General features: G+C 45.0%; 1 protein-coding gene across 3 annotated transcripts in view; it reads left to right on the top strand.

Moving 5' to 3' along the window:
- Positions 1-19,629, top strand: part of ACSS2 (acyl-CoA synthetase short chain family member 2) — a 50,136-nt gene extending 30,507 nt beyond the window's left edge. For 2 of the 3 annotated variants that reach the window (XM_040981601.1, XM_040981599.1), the window contains exons 3-18: positions 5,739-5,830; positions 6,032-6,135; positions 6,396-6,468; positions 7,080-7,155; positions 7,317-7,431; positions 12,124-12,261; positions 13,451-13,621; positions 13,951-14,084; positions 14,280-14,412; positions 14,494-14,550; positions 14,734-14,814; positions 15,818-15,926; positions 17,386-17,454; positions 17,772-17,948; positions 18,532-18,606; positions 18,740-19,629. In XM_040981601.1, the coding sequence (XP_040837535.1) occupies positions 5,739-5,830; positions 6,032-6,135; positions 6,396-6,468; positions 7,080-7,155; positions 7,317-7,431; positions 12,124-12,261; positions 13,451-13,621; positions 13,951-14,084; positions 14,280-14,412; positions 14,494-14,550; positions 14,734-14,814; positions 15,818-15,926; positions 17,386-17,454; positions 17,772-17,948; positions 18,532-18,606; positions 18,740-18,867 (1,732 nt within the window). In that variant the 3' untranslated portion in view covers positions 18,868-19,629. Of the gene's footprint in view, positions 1-5,738; positions 5,831-6,031; positions 6,136-6,395; positions 6,469-7,079; positions 7,156-7,316; positions 7,432-8,249; positions 8,289-12,123; positions 12,262-13,450; positions 13,622-13,950; positions 14,085-14,279; positions 14,413-14,493; positions 14,551-14,733; positions 14,815-15,817; positions 15,927-17,385; positions 17,455-17,771; positions 17,949-18,531; positions 18,607-18,739 lie in introns of all 3 variants that reach the window. The other variant, XM_040981600.1, reaches the window with a different exon arrangement.
- The last annotated feature ends 8 nt before the right edge of the window (positions 19,630-19,637 follow it).

Here is a 19,637-nt window from a genome sequence, read left to right as displayed (position 1 = left end):
GCATTGTGAAGAGTTCAGGAAAGACTGTAAGAGAACATGGCTGTCTTATCAATTATAAGCCAAGTGCATTTAGAAACTAATACGCAGAATGAAGGAATGGCACAAGATGACATTGGAGAGGATACAATATATAGAAACTTGCATTTCATTCTGTATGCAAGGAAGCCATTTTATGCAGGAAGTGGTGTAGTCTGACTTAAATTTTTAATGGATGGGGGTCAATGCTGTGATACATCAGGTCAAGTTGCCACCTTTGCTGCTGGCATCCCATATGGACACCTATTTGAATCTCAACTGCTTCAGTTCTGATCCAGCTCCCTGTTATTGTGCCTGGGAAAACAGTGGAGGATGACCCAATTCCTTGAGTCTAGGCTCATGTGGGAGATTGAGAAGAATCTCCTGACTCCTGGTTTGCCTGGCCTAGCCTTTGTCATTGCAGCCATCTGGGGAATGAATCAATGGATGGAAGAAAGAATCCAATTTCTTTCTTTCTTCCTTCCTTCCCTCCTTCCTTTCTTCTTTTCTCTTTTTCTGTCTTCTGTCTTTTTTTTTCCTATCCTTTGCCTTTCCTGTAGTTCAAAAAAATTAAAATCTTTAATCTAATGACTATCCTTCTCATGTTAACGAAAGAAGCCCTTATCTTCCTGATTATTAATCAGTTATCATCTTTCAATGACTTGACCATGACCCTTGACTAACTGTTGTGCCAGTTACACTTGGAAGAAAAAGAGAACAAGAAGACCTAATCCCCACCTAATAACAGCCCAGAGCATAATTACAAATAATTGCAATATTTTTTTAAAAAAGCAGATTTCCAGATAAGTGAGATAAAGACCTTGGGAGGAAGGAAGAACTTTCAGTTTGGTATGCTTGTGGAAGAGAAACTAAGGTGGACTTTATGAGAGATGTTAATTTGTAGCATCTGGGGCTGGTGGGGCACTGGGGAGCAGCCAGTGCTCTTTTATACAGGTCAGACAAGAATTACCTCATTGAGAAGCCAACAGTTGAGCAACTACTCTAAGATAGGGAATAAGGCATGTGGTTGGTTACCTAGGGGAAGACTGCTCCTAGTGGAGGGCAAAGGCTCTGAGGTTAAGAGTGCATGGTGTTTTTGCCAAACTCTTGGGCAGGCCATGTGACTAGAACAGAAGGAGAGGAAGAAGAAGAAATTGCAGTAAATAAGAACAGAAGAGGGTTAAGTAGGGACTATATATTGTAGTAACCACTGGGCCATTGTGAGGACTTTGATCTGGACATGGTGAACAGAGGAGTGACATGATCTGACTTACCTAACGGTAGTTTTGACTAGGGTGGCAGAAGTAGATGTGGAGTCTAATTTGAAATGTATTTTAAATCCATAATGAATGAAAGTGAATTTAGAGAGTGTAAGGATGAGGTTTGGAGACTGTTCCTGGAGGAAATTGACAAGGCCCTAACGACTGCGTACCTTGTGTTTTCTGATTAGCCTTCAGGTGAAGAGAAAATAGTTTGCTTACAATGAAAGCTCCCAGTCCGAAGTTCATCAGCTAAATTTCATTAATAGTTCTATTAGACTCAGTGTTTAAAACTTTCTTTCTTTCTTTTTTTTTTTTAAGATTTTTTAATTTACTTTTTATTACAAAGCCAGATATACAGAGAGGAGACAGAGACAGAGAGAAAGATCTTCTGTCCGATGATTCACTCCCCAAGTGAGCGCAATGGCCGATGCTGTGCCGATCTGGGAGCCAGGAACCAGGAACCTCCTCCAGGTCTCCCACATGGGTGCAGGGTCCCAAAGCATTGGGCCGTCCTCGACTGCTTTCCCGGGTCACAAGCAGGGAGCTGGATGGGAAGTGGAGCTGCCGGGATTAGAACCAGTGCCTATATGGGATCCTAATATGTTCAAGGCGAGGACTTTAGCTGCTAGGCCACGCTACCGGGCCCTAAAACTTTTCCTAAAGATTTATTTTTATTGGAAAGGCAGATTTACAGAGAAGGAGATACAGAGAAAGATCGTCCTTCTGCTGGTTCACTTCGCAAATAGCTGCAACAGCAGAGCTGAGCCATTTTCAAGCTGGGAGCCTCCTCCAGATCTCCTACGTGGATACAGGGTCCTAAGGCACTAATATGAGATACTGGGCTTGAAATGAGAGAATTAGCCATTAGAGCCATTGCTCCAGCCCCAATGTTTAAAACTTTTTATAATTAGTTGTCTGCAAACTAGAAGTGGTGATAAAAATAGATTCCGGGTCTTTCTTGAGAATTGAAAGAGAGTTGGTAGCACTAAGCCCTTACTCCCAGTGGACAAAAGTTGGCAGAAACCAAGTTTATACTTCTTTTTTGCCAGAGGAATAGCCTACCATTTTCTACTTCCTACTCCTCCTATGATAGCTTGCCCTAAAACTGAGGCCATGTTGTACATGTGTTACTATTTTCTTATAGAAAAGAGGAAAGGAAGCCATTTCTTGTCTTTATCAGAAATGTTGCTTGCATATAATCCAATTCACTCATCTACATCACCTGCTTGGACTCTGTCAGTTTTTGAGCTTACAACTTTCAGTCTGGAGGAAAAGAAGCATGGATCCTGAGTGTCAGTTCCTGACATGGTACAAACCATCCTGTGACCCCAAGCTTAGCTAAAAGCCTCTGTGATTCTTAGAAGACTAAACTGGATGTCGGTTTAACAGCCCCAATCTCCTAGAAAGCCTTAGATCTTGTGGCAGCCCAGTGTCCTCACCCCTCCTCCTTCTCAATCAGCAAGAGGCCTCAGCCTGGTGTGTATGTCAGAGAAAGAAGACACTGGATTAAGTAAGGGACCTGTATCAATAATGGATAACTTGAGCCCTTAGCAAGAGAGAGGAATATGCAGTGTGTGTGTGTGTGTGCGCGCGCACACGTGTGCGCGACTAGAAGTGGACTCAAGTAAACTTACTTGTAATAGGTTGTGCTTACCTGTTCCTGTGTACCTGGTGTGTATCAGACAATATTCTAGATGTTAGGGAAGTAGCAGTGAATAAGACAGATAAGCTGTTTCCTATCAGGGAACTTACATTCCAGTGAAAGACACAAATGATACACAATTTAAATATGAGATAGTTTCAAGTACTAGAAAATTGCATGAGAAAATAAAAGCAAGTGTTCGATGAGAGTTTCTGAAAAGGCAAGCTATGCACTTGAATGTATGCACTTGAATGAATGTAGTACGTATTTGCAGATGGGCCTATGTTTGAGTCCTGAGCACATGTATTTTGCTTATTTGTGCCTGTATGTACAGAGGGTCAGCTTTTATGTCTCCAATGCTTGTGTATTAGTATATGTGATTTAACAGGAGCGCATACGGGTAAGATAAGGTTTGTGATGCACATGTGCAGATGGCTAGCGTTCAGCTGTTCTGAAGAATGTTCTGAAGTTTCCGTGGCACTGGTCAGTGAGCTGCTTAAGCAATAGCTTTTCTGCCTCAGGCATTCAGGGCTCTTGGTCAACTTCCTCTGCCCTGGTTCCTTCTCACATTAGTGAACTCTCTGTGCTTGGCTCCTTTTAACCCTAGGAGTGTGAAAGCCAAGGAGAAGATAGTAACTGACTCATTGACGCAGAGGCTACAAAGAGGCTGATTATCAGTGTCACCTCTGTCAGAAAGAGAAGACCCGGCTCCTTTGTCAGCCTCTGTCCTTCTCACCATGAAGGAAAGAGTCCTGACTTGAAATGAGAAGACCTGAGGATCTATTCTTGGCTCTGTCACTTATTATTGTGTGACCGTGGCCAAGCTACTGCATCTCCTTTCCATGTGTTTACTTGGGTAGTGAAGAACAGGGGTCACGATGACATGCAGGGCTGGGGTGGAGAGGACTATGTTGGCAAGGGTGTCTGAAGGAGGAGGAGGAACATTCTGAGGGGGTCAGTGTTAAGTTGGGAGTGAACTTGAGATTGTAAGCCAGGAAGAACCTCCTTAGAATGAAATACAAATGTATTACTGCTGCCTGCAAGGCCATGTGTGATTTGGCTATTGCCTATTTACATATAACTTCATGCTCCCTGTACTCTAGACTTCTTTTCTGGTATTTATTTTTTTAAGACTTATTTATTTTTATTGCAAAGTCAGATATACAGAGAGGAGGAGAGACAGAGAGGAAGATTTTCCATCCGTGACCGCAATAACCATTGCTGCACCAATCCGATCCGAAGCCAGGAGCCAGGAACCTCTTCTGGGTCTCCCACGCAGGGTGAAGGATCCCAAAGCATTGGGCCATCCTCGACTGCTTTCCCAGGCTACAAGTAGGGAGCTGGATGGGAAGTGGAGCTGCCGGGATTAGAACCGGTGCCCATATGAGATTCTGGCACGTTCAAGGTGAGACAGAGAGGGCTATCTTCCATTCACTGGTTCACTCCCCAAATGATTGCAGTGGCTGGAACTGAGCTGATCCAAAGCCAAGACTCAGGAGCTTCTTCCAGGTCACCAGTGTGCATGCAGGGTCCCAAGGCTTCGGGCCATTTGCTACTGTTTCCCAGGCCAATGAGCAGGGAACTAGATTGGAAGTGGAGCTGCCAGTGTCCAAACTGATGTTGGTGTTACAAGTGGCAGTTTAACTTGATATAAGTTAAAGTTAGTGTTATTTGCAAAAAGCACTTTTCCCCTAGACACTCACTAGAATATCATTATACTTTCTTTCCTTCATAGTGGTGATTATACTCTGAAATGATCTTGGTTGTACTTATTTGTGTGTTACCTGTACTCTTGTGAGCATATAAACTCCCATGATCTCAGCATATTAACTCCATGATAAACCAGCCTGCTTATCAGCGCCTTTTACTGTGTGCATATTTAGCGCACAGTAGTTGTTAAATAAGCAAATGAAGGAGTGACTAAAGGAAGCCAGGCTAAAGTCTAGATAAGAGTGGTAATTAACCAAAGCTGAAGCGGGAGATACAATGAGATGGTGATACTAAAAATTCAAATGTGAATCAGAGTCATTTGTAGATTGTTTGTATCTGCTTGTATAAAGAAGCAAATTCTTAAACACATTGATTCTGAGTCAAGATGTTCTGAATCTATATATTCAGACCCTACTCTTAATAACACCTCATCAACAAGAATGGTATCTATGACATCATCTCTCTGTAATACATCCCTAGGATGGAAGGGAAGAAATCATTGCCTCATTTAAAACATATATTTCTTTCTTTCTTTTTTTTAAATCGGAAAGTCAGATATACAGAGAGAGGAGGAGAGACAGAGAGGAAGATCTTCCATCCAGTAATTCACTCCCCAAGCAGGCACAATGCCCGATGCTGTGCCAATCCAAAGCCAGGAACCTCCTCCAGGTCTCCCACACAGGTGCAGCATCCCAAGGCTTTGAGCCATCTTCAACTGCTTTCCCTGGCCACAAGCAGGGAGCTGGATGGGAAGTGGAACTGCTGGGATTAGAACCGGTGCCCATATGGGATCCTGGAGCATGCAAGGCAAGGACTTTTAGCCACTAGGCTACCACGTGGGGCCCCATCACCTCATTTTATCAACATAAAAATGAGGCTCAGGGATGGATGGTTCATTTTTTCAATGACATGTAACATTATGTAATGAAGAACCTTGAAAGTCAACCTGTCTTTTGAGTCAACATAATGTGTGATCACGCATTACTCATCCTCACAGGGAAGCCCCAGGCCTTGGTGTTACTAGCTGGATTTTATAACTGTTACTGTTTTGTTTTGCTTTGAGGAGAAAATTGAACCATTAATCACTGGTTCTTTCTGGTATATCTCAGGGAAGGCAACGAGCAAGGGGAGACTGCCCAGATCTCATATCGAGAGCTTCTGGTCCAAGTATGTCGGTTCAGCAATGTTCTCCGAAAACAGGGTGAGTGTGGGAATGTGGAAAAGTGGCTTGAGGAACCTGACCTTGGGAGTACTTGAGAACTTGAGAGTAGAGACAAGGAATAGAAGGCTTCCAAGCACAGAGGAACAGAGGAAGTGAGCTGGGTAGAGGAGTGGCTAGATGAAAGGGAGCAAGCAGCCTCAGGAAGGTGCCATGATCTGTGTTCTGTGTGTTTATTTACAGGCATTCGAAAAGGGGATCGCGTGTCCATCTACATGCCCATGATCTTGGAGCTGGTCGTGGCCATGCTGGCATGTGCCCGCCTTGGGGCTTTGCACTCCATTGTGGTAGGAGTCTGGGCCTGGTGAAGAGAGGGGTGGGTGTGCACTGGGATTGGGATTATGAAGGAGTAGGTTGGGGCCAGATGATGGTAGGTCTTAAATATCAAACCAAGGAACTTAGAGTGCTGGTATAGCAGGTTCATATCTGTTTTTCAGGTTCCTCTGGGATTCTGATTTGGAGATCCTGGATGTTTCATGAACAACTCCTTTTCTTGTTCATGAAATCTCTGGGAACTCCTTCTTTTAATCTTTCTTTTCTTCCCTAGTTTGCAGGCTTCTCTGCAGACTCTCTGTGTGAACGGATACTGGATTCCAGCTGTAGCCTCCTCATCACTACAGGTGACCCATTCTCTCATTTCTCCAGAACCACTTCTTCCCACTGCAACATTCACACTGTGTCTTGTTCTTCAAACAGCTGGTTGGCTTAGGCCCTTCCAGCATGGAGGATAGAGAGCGTCTGCCCTTCCTTTTCTGAGCCCACCTTAGCTGTTCCCCTCTCAGCCCAAATCAGCTGAAAGAACCAGAATCAAGAGACCTATTTGGTGGGTGGGTGTTTGCTGCAGAGGTTGAGATACCACTTGAGATGCCTACATTATCCCATATCAAAGTCCCTGTGTTTGAGGTCCAGCCCTGCTTCTGATTCATCTTTGTGCTAATGCACATCCTGGAAGGCAGCAGATGAGGGCATAACTATTTGGGTGCTTTCCACCCATGTGGAAAGGAAGACCCACATGGAGTTCCGGGTGCTAGGGTCCAGTTTGGCTCAACCCCAACCTATGGTGGTTACCTGGGAAGTGAACCAGTAGATTGTAGATGTCTGTCTCTCTGTCTTTCAAATAACATATAAGTAATTTTAAAAAGAGGTTCACATAGGAAGGGTTCTGTGGACATTGGATACATTGGGAAGTGGGATGTCTACTAAGCCCTGAAATATCTGTTGCTCCCCAAAGATGCCTTCTACAGGGGGGAAAAGCTTGTGAACCTGAAGGAACTGGCTGACGAGGCCCTGGAGAAGTGTCGGGAGAAGTAAGTCTGCTATCCCATTGGCTATTGTCCTTGGTTGACTGAACCTTTCCCTGGTGACAGCTTCCCTTCCCTTACTCCCTTCCCTAGCCAGATGTGAGTGGGTCTTGTCAAAACTTTTCTGAGCCAACCAGATCATCACTTTGGGCTTTTCTTTCCTCTAGGGGTTTCCCAGTGAAATGCTGCATCGTGGTGAAGCACCTGGGGCGAGCAGAACTGGGCATGGGTGACTCTCCCAGCCAATCACCCCCAATCAAGAGGTCATGCCCAGATGTCCAGGTGAGTCTGGCACTGTTTTGCCCACCTCTTGGCTCAAATTGCCTCCTTCCTGCTCAGAAACTTCCTGACATCCTCTTTTTGCTTCCTTATAATGTTGAACATCTGGGGAGCAGTCCTAGGAGTGTTTCCCCTGGCAGGACTGGCTGGGGGCAGGAGATTTTGTTCTTTGTTCTTGAATATAGGGAGAGGCCCTTAGACCTCTTTTGGGAACTCGGCACGAGAGAAATGTGGAAGAGACTCTTGTGCTGTTGGGAGTATTCTGATCACACAGAGGACCCTCAGGACTTGGATTTGGGTTACAAATATGCTGACTTGGATGACTGGATTGATTACTGGGATGTGACTTGGGGTAGGCCACCTGCGTGGCCTAAGTAATGTTCAATTTTGAAAGACCAGGGTCCAGTTGTCAAGATGGCTATTGTTAGCTTTGGAGCCAGCCTTCTTATAGAAGCAGAAAATCCCAAAGGTGGCCTCCAGGTCTGAGAGGTGTGAGGAATGAAAGTTATGGGAGTCCAGAAGGCCAGTGAATTACTGAAAATCTGTAGTTTAAGAAGCCTTAAGCAAACTTGGGGCTAGAGAGTTTGCCATTTAATTTAGGCTATTGGAGAGCCCTATCAGTGTTAAGGGATTCTGCATGTATATGGTTTCTAATCAGGATCAGAGAATGGAGGCTGGGGGACCAGGGAAGTGGGGGGGGGGGAGGGGGCTGATGGAAATGAGGCAGCCAGGGGCTTGGGGGTAGGGGGTGCACTGGACCTTTCCTCCCACTTTCCTGTACTTAGACCCGGCTCACCAGCCTTTCCATGGGCTTTCAACAGGCTAAGCTGAAAGAGAACCCCAAGTGCATCTGGCCCCAGGTATCCACTTCTGCACTGCCTTGGGCACGGCTTCCCTTGTGTGCTTCTCTCTGTCCTTATGCTCTTTGCCTGTTTGCCCCATTGAGGTGGATGCCACACCTAACCTTCTTCCTCTTACCCTGGAGCCCCTTGACATTCACATCACTCTGAAAAGTTGTGAAATCAAATGTTTGCTGTGGCCTCTGTAAGACTAGCACAGAGCAAGGATTTCAGAGCGGTGGCAACAGACACCCCATTCTACTCCGACTGCTCAGGATCTTTGTGGCAGAGGGGAGCAGGGAACCTGTCAGAAAGCATTCGCTGTGTGCTCGGCAAGGGCCAAGAGAGACAGAGGAACAGGCAGAGGAGGCAAGTAACCTGACTTAGGTAACTCACTATCAAATTGATCAGTTAAATAAAACTCGGTTTCATACAAGAGAGCGAAGAAAAATTCTAAATATATTTGTACGCCACTTGGGAGTTTACAAACAGCACCTAACTCTGATAGAACTAAGTGCTAAGTTGACCAAAAGTCACACTATAAATGGTTCTAAGAAAGGAGACCCACAAGTGAGTGCTCAAAGCTGACTTAGAAACAGCAGAGAGAATGGGCCTGGAGACCGGAACTCCATTTTCACCTGTATGACCTTGAAAAAGTCTGGGCTTCACTTGCCTTGTTAGTAATGGAGAAACAATCATACAAGCCATGTTTAAAAGGAGGCTTTCCACAAAGCATAAAGTCCACTGTTCGTATGGGTTGTACCTCACAGGAGATCTCTTAATGTTGCTATGTTTAACCTCTTAGGCTAATGGTTCATATAAGCCCCCTTTCTCTCTTCTCATTAGCATGTAGGAGATATGTCTGATTCCCAGGCGACACTGCTTTTCTGCTAAAATGCAGGCAAGGCGTTAAGCACCTCCTGAAAGAGCTCATGAACCGTAGTTTAGACTATAGGTTCCAGAGCCAGAAGATCTTGACTTGGCCACCTGACACTCTGTAAACTTGGAAAGGTTACTTAAGCTCTCATGTCTCAATTCCTCCATCTGTAAAATAAGGATAATATTGTACCTATCAATAGGGTTTCATCAGTGTATGTAATGTGTTTGGCACATAGTAACTTCCCAATACGTGTTAGCTGTTATTTCTGTCCCCAGAATACAGCAACAGATTTGCATTTCTAAAACATATCTAAAAAAAAGGCAGCCAACTCTTAATTCTTAATACTATAGACACCCAAGTTACAGGCTCCTGTATATTTGTGGGGTTTTTTTCTTTTTTGCAGTTAAAAATGTTCAGTTATCAAAAAATTAAAACCCAAAGAAAATAGAAACAGGCTTGCAGAGTCTGGGTTTGTTCATCTAAGAATTCTAGTCCAAGCTGCAGAAATCTTGGCAGAACTCCAAATCCTTTTATCTGTAAGCAATCTGTAAGGCAGGGTCTGGCATCTCGATCATTTTACCTATGAACTCTTTCATATTCCTCTTTTATATCTGGCAGCTGCCCTTTCTGAGGCTATCCTAGTCCAAGGACAAAGGCCAACTGCTCCATTTTTATTTGAGCAAATTCAAATCTTTTCCTGGTTCAAAGCCTTGGACCTCATAGACACACACCTAATACACAATCGACATTTGTTCCACCAGTTGAGCTCATCCTGCTTCCTGGTGTTGGTTATTGGCTTCACACTCCCCCCTTCAGTCTTTTATATGCACACACACACACACCCACAAAGGAAACAGTTTTATAAGATTACGAGAGTCCCTTCGTTGTGGGACCATAGTGTAACTGTGCTTTGCCCTTGCATGTACCTCCAGCACCACTGCTGCGAGGCAATATTGACATAGTTCTGCTTAAACACATTAATGCCCTCATTTCACCTCAAGTGATCATTTGAAAGGGACAAAAGTATCCACGTGGCAATGTACACACTGAGAAACAGAGCAATATGTTCTAGCTTTCTTTTCCTTCTTTTTATTTTACTTAAAAACTTCTTTCTATTTGAGAAAAAGGAGAAAGCATCCACCTGCTTGGATTCACTCCCCAAGTGCTAACAATGATGGGGGGTAGGGATGTGGAGAGAACCTGGGAGCCAGCAATCCAACACAGATTTCCGGCTTGGGTGGCAGGAACCCTATAACTTAATTGCTGCATTAGCAGAAGATCAGAATCAGAAATTGGAATGCTGGTGTAAGACATGGGCACCTTAATGGCTTAATCAGTAGGCCAAATGCCCATACCCCTCTTTCTTTTTAAAGTACCCTCATTTTATCATTCTTATGATACTCATGCTAGAAACTTCAAATTCTCTGCAGTAAGGGACAGGTAGTCCACAGAGACTGGAGTGTTTAGTCGGTCTCTAATTCATCAAGGTATGTTTCTAACACATTGAGCTTTTTACATCAAATGTGTACACAACAATTGGCTTAGAAACATGTAGTGGAAGAAGGGTATTTCCCTTATATTGCAATATCAACTTATTAGTCAAGACCATTGTACATCCATAAATCTAATGAATGTGAAAGGACTCTGTGACAGCTAAAGCAAATCCCATGCAGTTCCCATCAACACATCTCCATGTGATCACTGAACCAGCCTCCTTCTCTCCCAACATGCATCAGCCTTTCTCCAACCCCACTCCAATCGTTCTCCCACTCCTTGGGGGCAACCCAAGGCTTTATATTTATTAGACACTATGTTTCTCTCTTGATGTTTCTTAAATCCTGTGAAATCATTAGAACAAGAATGACTATCCTCATTTTTATAAAGAGGTAAAATGACTCACCCAAGATCATATACTAGGAAGTGACAGAACTTGAAGTTCAATGAAATTTTTGAAAAAATTCATCGAATCTCACTTCCCTCAGGAGAAAACAGACTGAAAAAGCTGGTGTTCAAAGAGGTTTGATAGCCAAGAGTGGAAATCATTTCAAAGGAGAGTTTAGAACTCGGGGTGACAGATCCAGAAATCAAAGACACTCAGGGATGGGGGGGCCAACTCTCTCCTGGGAGAAGTCAACCTTGATATTTCTCCACCAACTTGAAGCAAAGCTCCCTGTCAAAAGGAACCTCTCCACTTAAGCAAAAGTTGCTGTGAGAAGGCCCATTGGTACCCAGGATGTAGGGACAGAGGCAGAGCAAGGGTAAGAGTCTCCAGAGGTAGATGGGATCTGAATAAATAAGAAAAAGGGCTTGGTGAAGACCTGCTGACTTTTTGACTACTAACAGGGTCACATGCCTGCCTCACCTGCCGACTCTAACTGCCCTTCTGAACCGTGTGGTGTATGCCTCCTTACTGATGAGTCACTAGCCCCTGAAGTACATATATGTGCATATGCAGGCTTGTGTGGCCATAGCCTTTCATCCAGCAAAAACTAAGAGTGCCTTCTGGGTTTCAGGCACTATACTAAATATTAGAGGTGCAAGGAAAAGAAAGACATCCCACTGCCTTCACAGAAGTTACTAAATGATTAAGTAATTGGAAATATGTGGGAAAGAAATATGTGCTGTGACCAACAGTAATGGCAGGGGTAGGTGGGTATCTCAGGTAAAGGCTAGCCAAGGTGGTGACATTCCAATTAATAACTGAAGTATAAGAAGGGAACAACCAAAAGATATGCCTCAGCTTGAGCCTAGTGAAGAAAAGGAATAATGGCAGGGTGCTGGGTGTGCCCCAGAAGCCTGCCGTTTTGCTCCTGTACTGTCTAATCCATTCTTTGAGGGCCCTCCCTCCTTTCTTGCATTCCCACTACCAGGCCCACCCTAGCACCTCTAGATGTCAGCTGGAGGTGTCTCCCCACCCCCAAACCATCTTGAGCTGTTCACAGTTTTTTCTTGCCCACTGCTGTCCCCTCCCTGCAGATCTCCTGGAACCAAGGGGTTGACTTGTGGTGGCACGAACTCATGCAAGAAGCAGGTGATGAGTTTGAGCCCGAGTGGTGTGATGCCGAGGATCCCCTCTTCATTCTGTACACCAGCGGCTCCACGGGCAAACCCAAGGCAAGTATGTAGATGTGAGTGTGTGTACATTGGATAGGGCTGAAAAGTGAGTTTCTGGGGAAGCATGTAACAACATGAATGTTACTCTACAATCCTGAGTTTCAGAAAAGTCATATCTTTTCTAAATCAAATAAAGGCATTAATCACTAGGAGGTAAAGCCTAGGATTAGGCATTTGAGGTGGGGTGTTCATGGTGCTCTGAAAGGGGAGACAAAAGTCACATGACACATTCTTAAATCTAGCCCTCTGCCAGGGCTGAATATGGAAGGCAGAAATACTTGGTAAAGCTCTGAATCTTCTGTTGACCTGAAAAAGTTGAAAGCTATGTCACTCTCCTTTTTACCTACCTCATCCCTAAACTCTTCTCTCCACATGCTCATCATATCCCTCAGTAAATCCTCACAAATATAATTTTGGCTTCTCCTTCTTAGGGATGGAATAGGGGTGGAGTAAGCAAAGAGGATTTCCTTTTTATTCTTTTATGATATACCTATTCATCCCAAAGGCAGAGCTACACACAGAGAGAGGGAGAGTCAGAAGAATGAATGATCCTCCACCCACTGTTCCACTCCCCCAAATGGCCCCAATGACTGGAGCTGGGCCAACCCAAAGGCAGGAGCCAGGAGCTTCCTCTAGATCTCCCACTTGAGTGCAGGAGCCCATGCACTTGAGCCATCTTCTGCTACTCTCTCAGACACACCAACAGGCAGATTACTTCAAAGTAGAGCAGCCAGTATTCAAACCGGTACCTGTCTTGGCTGTCAGCAGTGCAAGCAGCAGCTTTGTTCACTATGCCACAGCACTAGGAAACTTTCCCAAAATCCTACCTTCACTTTTTTTTTTAAACATTCATTCTGCTAACATATAATTGAACACATGAGCACAAATACAAAATGAAGATGATTAGTTGTGAGTATTCTAGAAATGTTCATATATGTAAAAATGATGTGTGTGGATCAGAAACATCAAGAATATGAATATGAATGAAAGACTTGGGATAACATGGGTGTGATAAAGGAGACAGGAGCAGAGAGAAAAAAGGAGATGGAAGAGAGGAGGTATTTTGAAAGGGGTGCTGGTAGGATTAGAATCTCTCAGGAGGCTCTTCTTTCATTTGTTCCAGTGGGGCTATATGGCAGTCAATGGAGGTGGGTACAAGGTGCTAACCTGAAACTCCATTCTTTCACAGGGTGTAGTGCACACAGTTGGGGGCTACATGCTCTATGTGGCTACAACCTTTAAGTACGTGTTTGACTTCCACGCAGAGGATGTGTTCTGGTGCACAGCAGATATTGGCTGGATCACTGGCCATTCCTATGTCACCTATGGACCTCTGGCCAATGGCGCCACCAGTGTTTTGGTAAGAGGAGAGCTGGGGCCCATGGCTACCTGGCCTCATTTAGAAGGAGGGAAGAGGTTATTTTGGATTACCACCTCATAGTGCTATTTAGTGTAGAAATGGGGAGACTCTTACCCAATGAACTGTTTCCCAGAGAAAGAGGAGTCCTGAGGATTGTATATCCTGACTGGGAAAGTCTCTTGGCTTGTCTGATCAGGGAGTGAAGATACAGTTGGTAAAAAAAAAAAAGGGGGGGGGGGCACAAAACACTGGATGTGGCATACACGGGGGATGAGAGAACTGTTCCATTTGGAGGGATGAAAAATAACCAGCTTTCCCTCTGGGGTCAGTTTGAGGGGATCCCCACATACCCAGATGTGAGCCGCCTGTGGAACATTGTGGACAAATACAAGGTGACTAAATTCTACACGGCACCCACAGCCATCCGTCTGCTCATGAAATATGGAGACGAGCCTGTCACCAAGTAAGACTTCCTTCCAGTTGCTGCCCCGTGGGTATCCTGATCTGGATGCTTGATTTTGTACATACGTTCATCCTTTCCTTTATCCTAACTCTGTGGCTGCAGTAGGGAATGGGGCAAAAAAAAAGGGCTTGGGCATATGTGTCCTGTCTCCCAGTGGTTTTCAGAGCCTTTCTCTCTCCCAACCTCCTGCCCAAGGTACAGCCGGGCATCCTTGAAGGTACTAGGCACTGTGGGTGAACCCATCAACCCTGAGGCCTGGCTGTGGTACCACCGGGTGGTAGGTGCCCAGCGCTGCCCCATCGTGGACACCTTCTGGCAAACAGAGACCGTGAGTGAGGGGTTCAGAAGGATGGGGCCCAGGGACAATTTGGGGAAACTGACTCTAACACCTGTTCCCTGACTTTCACAGGGTGGCCATATGCTGACTCCTCTTCCTGGTGCCACACCCATGAAGCCTGGTTCTGCTGTGAGTCAGGCTCCTCTGGCTGTTCCTGGGCTAGACAGGGGTAGGGTCTTGAGACACTTGGCCTAGTTAGAGAGTGGGAGAACTGGAGTGATGTGTGAGGAATTTGGGAATCTTAGCTTCCTTGGGAATTGAATCAGAATTGTTCATTCCTCTTCTTGGACTCCATCTCCCATTTGCTTCTAGTCCTTCCCATTCTTTGGTGTGGCTCCTGCAATCCTGAATGAGTCTGGGGAAGAGTTGGAAGGTGAAGCTGAAGGTTATCTGGTGAGGCTCTTTGGTGGGGTATCTGGTGGGGATCTTTGGGGAGAGGGGGAGAGAGGGAGAGGGTCCACAAAGGGTACTTATAACCTAATCTATGCTGGTAGCTGCTTAGGTGGCTGCTCCATGGGGTTGTCCTCTGCTAAGGATCCCCAGAAAGAATCCTGGATATTTTGCTTGCACTCTGCCTTTTGGCCCATGAGGTGCTTAACTCTAACTCTTAAGGACCTGTTTAGAGCCTGCCTAAAGATTCTTGATGGCATTATTTTGGGTCTGGAAGACTTAAAGAGAGGAGACTCTTCTTTTGATCAGCATTGTAGAAAGAAAGAGGCTTTGGACCATGATGAAAATCATGTAGGCTCTTGAGTCAACCTGCCTGTTTTCAAATCCTGCCTCTGCCTCTTCTGTGACCTCAGATAAGTTACTTAACTCCTCTGAATCAAAATTTTCTCATTTGTAAAATAATGTTAAAAGTATCTTTGTCTTCCATGGTTGCTAGATTAATTAGACAACCACATGAAGAGATTGATATAGAACATGACAGTTAAGGTATTGTGTCGGTACTTGTAGGGACCTCACCAGTGACTTCTCAAACTATATACCACTGCACCTTCCCAAGAACAAGTTAATAACTGCAGCAAGACTTAAGTCCAAGCTTTCTGACTCTTAGCCTCCCATCCATCTACTGTCATAGAATATTACTAATTGTGCAATAATTATATACTATATATTATATATTGTAATGTGTGGGTCCCACTTTTTTTTCACATGACTGCCTTTATCTACTTCAAATCGGACTTGCTTTTCCTGATGTGTCACCCAAAAGAAAATTCAAATTTACTAAGTGCTTATCAATAATAGAACAGTGTATCTGATTTCTGAAGCCTGTGCTTCATTGTACTGGTCTCAGGAATTGCGTTCTGGCATTTTCCCCTCTGGTTTAGCAAAGCTGCACTTATCTTTTACTGAGAATAGCAAATGTGATCACTGTGCCTTCCTCACTCCCCAGGTATTCAAGCAGCCCTGGCCAGGGATCATGCGCACCGTCTATGGAAACCACGCGCGCTTTGAGACCACCTACTTTAAGAAGTTCCCCGGGTACTATGTGACAGGAGATGGTGAGTCTTGGCTCCTCTCTTCCTACACTTTCTGCTAAGACAAGTACCTTACCTTTTCATTTTCAAGAGTTGATTAGAGATGAAGACCAGAGGGAGGAATGTATCTGATAAGTCAGGATCTGGTGTCTAGACGCAACTCCAGAAAAGACTGTAGGAGCAGGAATGATTATTGTGGAAGGATCTCAAGATGCCACCACCTAACATTTCACATAGGAGGAAAGAGAGTCTTGTCTCTTGCCCTTCTGTTAAAAAATAGGGTATGTGTATTATGATGTTATGTGTATCCACATGTTAGGAGCCTGTCCTTATCCTTCTGCTTGTCTGCTGATCCATTTGTCCATAAATATTTGAACATCTGCTATGCCCAGGCACTAATATAAGCACAGGGATTATTACCATGAGTAATGTTGTCAAGGTTTCTGGTCTCATGGGGCTTATATTCTAGTAAGAGGACACACAAACAAATTTAGAGATGAATGCTATGAAGAAAAACATGGTACTATGAAAAAGATGTCTGTAGAGTTGGCTACTGTACCTGAGATTGTCATAAAAGGCTTCTCTAAAGTGACATTTAAACTGAGATCTGAAGGGTGTGAAGGAACAAAACACAGAGGAGTCTAGATGAAGATTATGTGCAGAAGTACACAAGCTTGAAAAGTCCTAGGAATGGGCTAAATCTAGGATGGATAGAACAGAGAGTGCAAAGAGAAGACTGCACTAAAATAGGAGGAGCAAACAATGTAGGTTCTTCTGGACCATGGTGAGGAATTCAGGTTTTATTCAAAATGCAATGGGAGACCTTCATAGGTTTTAAGCAGGAGAGTGGTAAAAAATTGATTTACCATTTAGGAAAAGAAAAAAACAAAAACAAAAACAAAAAACCCTCAGCTTGATAAAGAACAGACTCCAAACGAATACACTAATGATGCGTTGCCATGGAATACATTAGCCCCAAAGTTGGCAGCTTAGAGCAGATATTGCATTATCTCACACCAGTTCTGGGGATCAGGAATCTGGGAGAGGCTTAGCTGGGTGCCTCAGGGTTTCTTGTGGGTTGTAGAGGAGCTGTTGGTATGGAGTTACCTGAAAGTTTCAGCTGGGAGGAATCATTTCCACATTCCCTCATGTGGCAGTTGGCTTCTCCGAGAGTAAACAATCAGATAATGTAACCATGACAAAAGCTACAGTGTCTTCTATAAGCTCATCTCTGAAATGACATCCTACCCTTTTTGGTAAATTCTGCTGATTCCACAGACTAATTCCTGAGAAAGACTCCACAGGCTTTTGAGTACTAAGAGGTCGAGACCGGTAGGGCCATCTGGGGGTCTGACTGCCACAGTGTCGAGACAGTATGCAGAAATACTTGTTGGAAGAAGTACTTGTTCACTCCAGTGAACGTGGCAGTTTAGTAATATAGATCACGCTGGGTGTTTATTATGTTGTGGACATTTCTTTCCAGGCTGCCGACGAGACCAGGATGGCTATTACTGGATCACAGGCAGGATTGATGACATGCTCAATGTTTCTGGTGAGAGCCTGGAACATGTCCCCATCTCATTAACTCTGCTGCCCCTAGCAACTCCCAGCCAGAGACTTTGGCCAGACCGTGGGTGGAGTGTAGCATTCAATTTCAGGCGCAGGTTCTGGACAGAGTGATAAATATTGGAACATGTCCAGGGGATGGGAAATGGAAGCAGAGGGATAACTGGAAGCATGTTATGTGAGGAATGAATTATGGGCCTTTTCCATTTGACCAGGCCAAGACTTCCCCAGGGGTATAGATGGACCAGGGGCTGGGAGAAGAGGATGGGCTCTCTCTCATGGTACTTCCTTTCCCTTGACAAGGACATCTGCTGAGTACAGCGGAAGTGGAGTCAGCACTCGTGGAACATGAGGCTGTGGCAGAGGCAGCTGTGGTGGCCCACCCTCATCCTGTGAAGGGCGAATGCCTTTACTGCTTTGTCACTCTCTGTGATGGCCACACTTTCAACCCTACCCTCACGGAAGAACTCAAGAAGCAGAGTGAGCAGCCTCCTTGGGCAGGGACTGCAGAGTCTATATTGGGCATACAGTTACCTTTACAAGTTGTTGGGAAAGAGGTAGAGAGAACTGTGCGTCACCATAACAGATCCCAGGGATAGGAGGACTGGGGCTGAGTATCCTCTTTTTACTTGGTCTTCACTACTAGTGTAATAACCAACATTTAGGGAATTTTGTTCCCTGCAACCACTGAGCTAATGACTTTAGATTGTCTACCACACTTAAACTCAACTATCATTGTGAAACAGATCCTGCAGTTAGCCTCATTCTAAAGATGAAGAAACTAAACCCAGAGAAATTAAGTCATTTGTCTGCTGCTAGGAAGATGGGCTATAAGCTCTGGCAGGCTGATTCTAGAATCAGCATTCTATGAAGTTAAGCTAAAATGAGAAGACATTACAGCGAAGGAAGAGTGAGGGAGAGAAAGGCAGTGAAGCTGAGCAAGACTGAGCAAGGATTTAGTTTTCCTTGAAGAAGAGACGGGTAGGGAACAAAGCCATCCCTACTTTGGTTTTTGGGGGTCTAGCTATGGGTGCTGAGGAAATGTTTGATTTGTTGCTTACAGTTAGAGAAAAGATTGGCCCTATTGCCACACCAGACTACATTCAGAATGCACCTGGCTTGCCTAAAACCCGCTCAGGTAAGTTTGAAGACCTCCAGGAACTGGGACTGGCTGAGGCCTGGTGATGATGGGATGTATGGATGGAAGCCTTTGACAGGGTTGGGGTGGGTTAGTATCATCACGGAGTAACCAGAGGCCTGTGGTCTCCCAGGGAAAATCATGAGACGAGTACTCCGGAAGATTGCACAGAATGACCACGACCTGGGGGACACGTCCACTGTGGCTGACCCATCCGTCATCAGCCACCTCTTCACCCACCGCTGCCTGACCATCCAGTGAACAAGATTCTGCCTTTTTCCCCAAGATTCCCTCAGTCTGGCTCTCCAAGTTCTTCCCATCCTCCCTGTCCTCATCCAGGAGTGCCGAGGGCCAGTGCTGACCCACCCAGTTCCCTCAACCAGCTGTCTGGGACCAGGAACCCACTTTGTTTCTGGGTAGAGACAATTTCCTATGACTGCCAGGCAGAAGGGTGAGAAGGGCTCAGGCAGAAGGGACACGGCCTCAGAATGCTGTGTCTCCCAAACTGCTCAGAGCTCTCAGAGCCGAGAGCACAGACTTGATGAAGGCCACATCCCCAACCCAAGGCAAGTGTTTGCAGGGCAGGTGAGGGTCTAGACTGAAGGAGGGAGACATATCTATAATCCTCTGTCAACTCTCTCAGGAAGTACGAACCTTGGGCACATCCTTGCCCTTAAAAACCAATGGTTTGAGTCTAGGAATAATTGGCTATTATTTCTGGAATACATGGCTGCTTTTGTTCTAGGTCTTTCTATTATGCCAGATGGCAATGCTGTCAGCCCATTTGCTTCAGGGGCTGTGCAGGCAGGATCCATTCTAGGGGATTTTCAGATCATCTAGTTCTTTGAAGGAGTATATGTATTTTGTTCCTAGGAGTAGAGTTCAACTTCCTTGTCCTCTGTTCTCAGCCTGGCCTGAACAGAGCCTTGCCCAGGAGAGTTGCTCTCAGATGGAACTCTTACCTTGTACCAGTCATGCTCAAACCCTGTGGTTGCAGGAATAAAATCTGTGTCCTCAAAAAAAGCTGGTGA

This window comes from Ochotona curzoniae, unplaced genomic scaffold, assembly GCF_017591425.1.
Source record: "Ochotona curzoniae isolate NIBS_2020 unplaced genomic scaffold, NIBS_Ocur_1.0 contig_3520, whole genome shotgun sequence".
Classification (NCBI taxonomy): Eukaryota; Metazoa; Chordata; class Mammalia; order Lagomorpha; family Ochotonidae; genus Ochotona; species Ochotona curzoniae.
The sequence above is the reverse complement of the archived record's forward strand: the minus strand, read 5'-3'. Positions and strand labels throughout refer to the sequence as shown.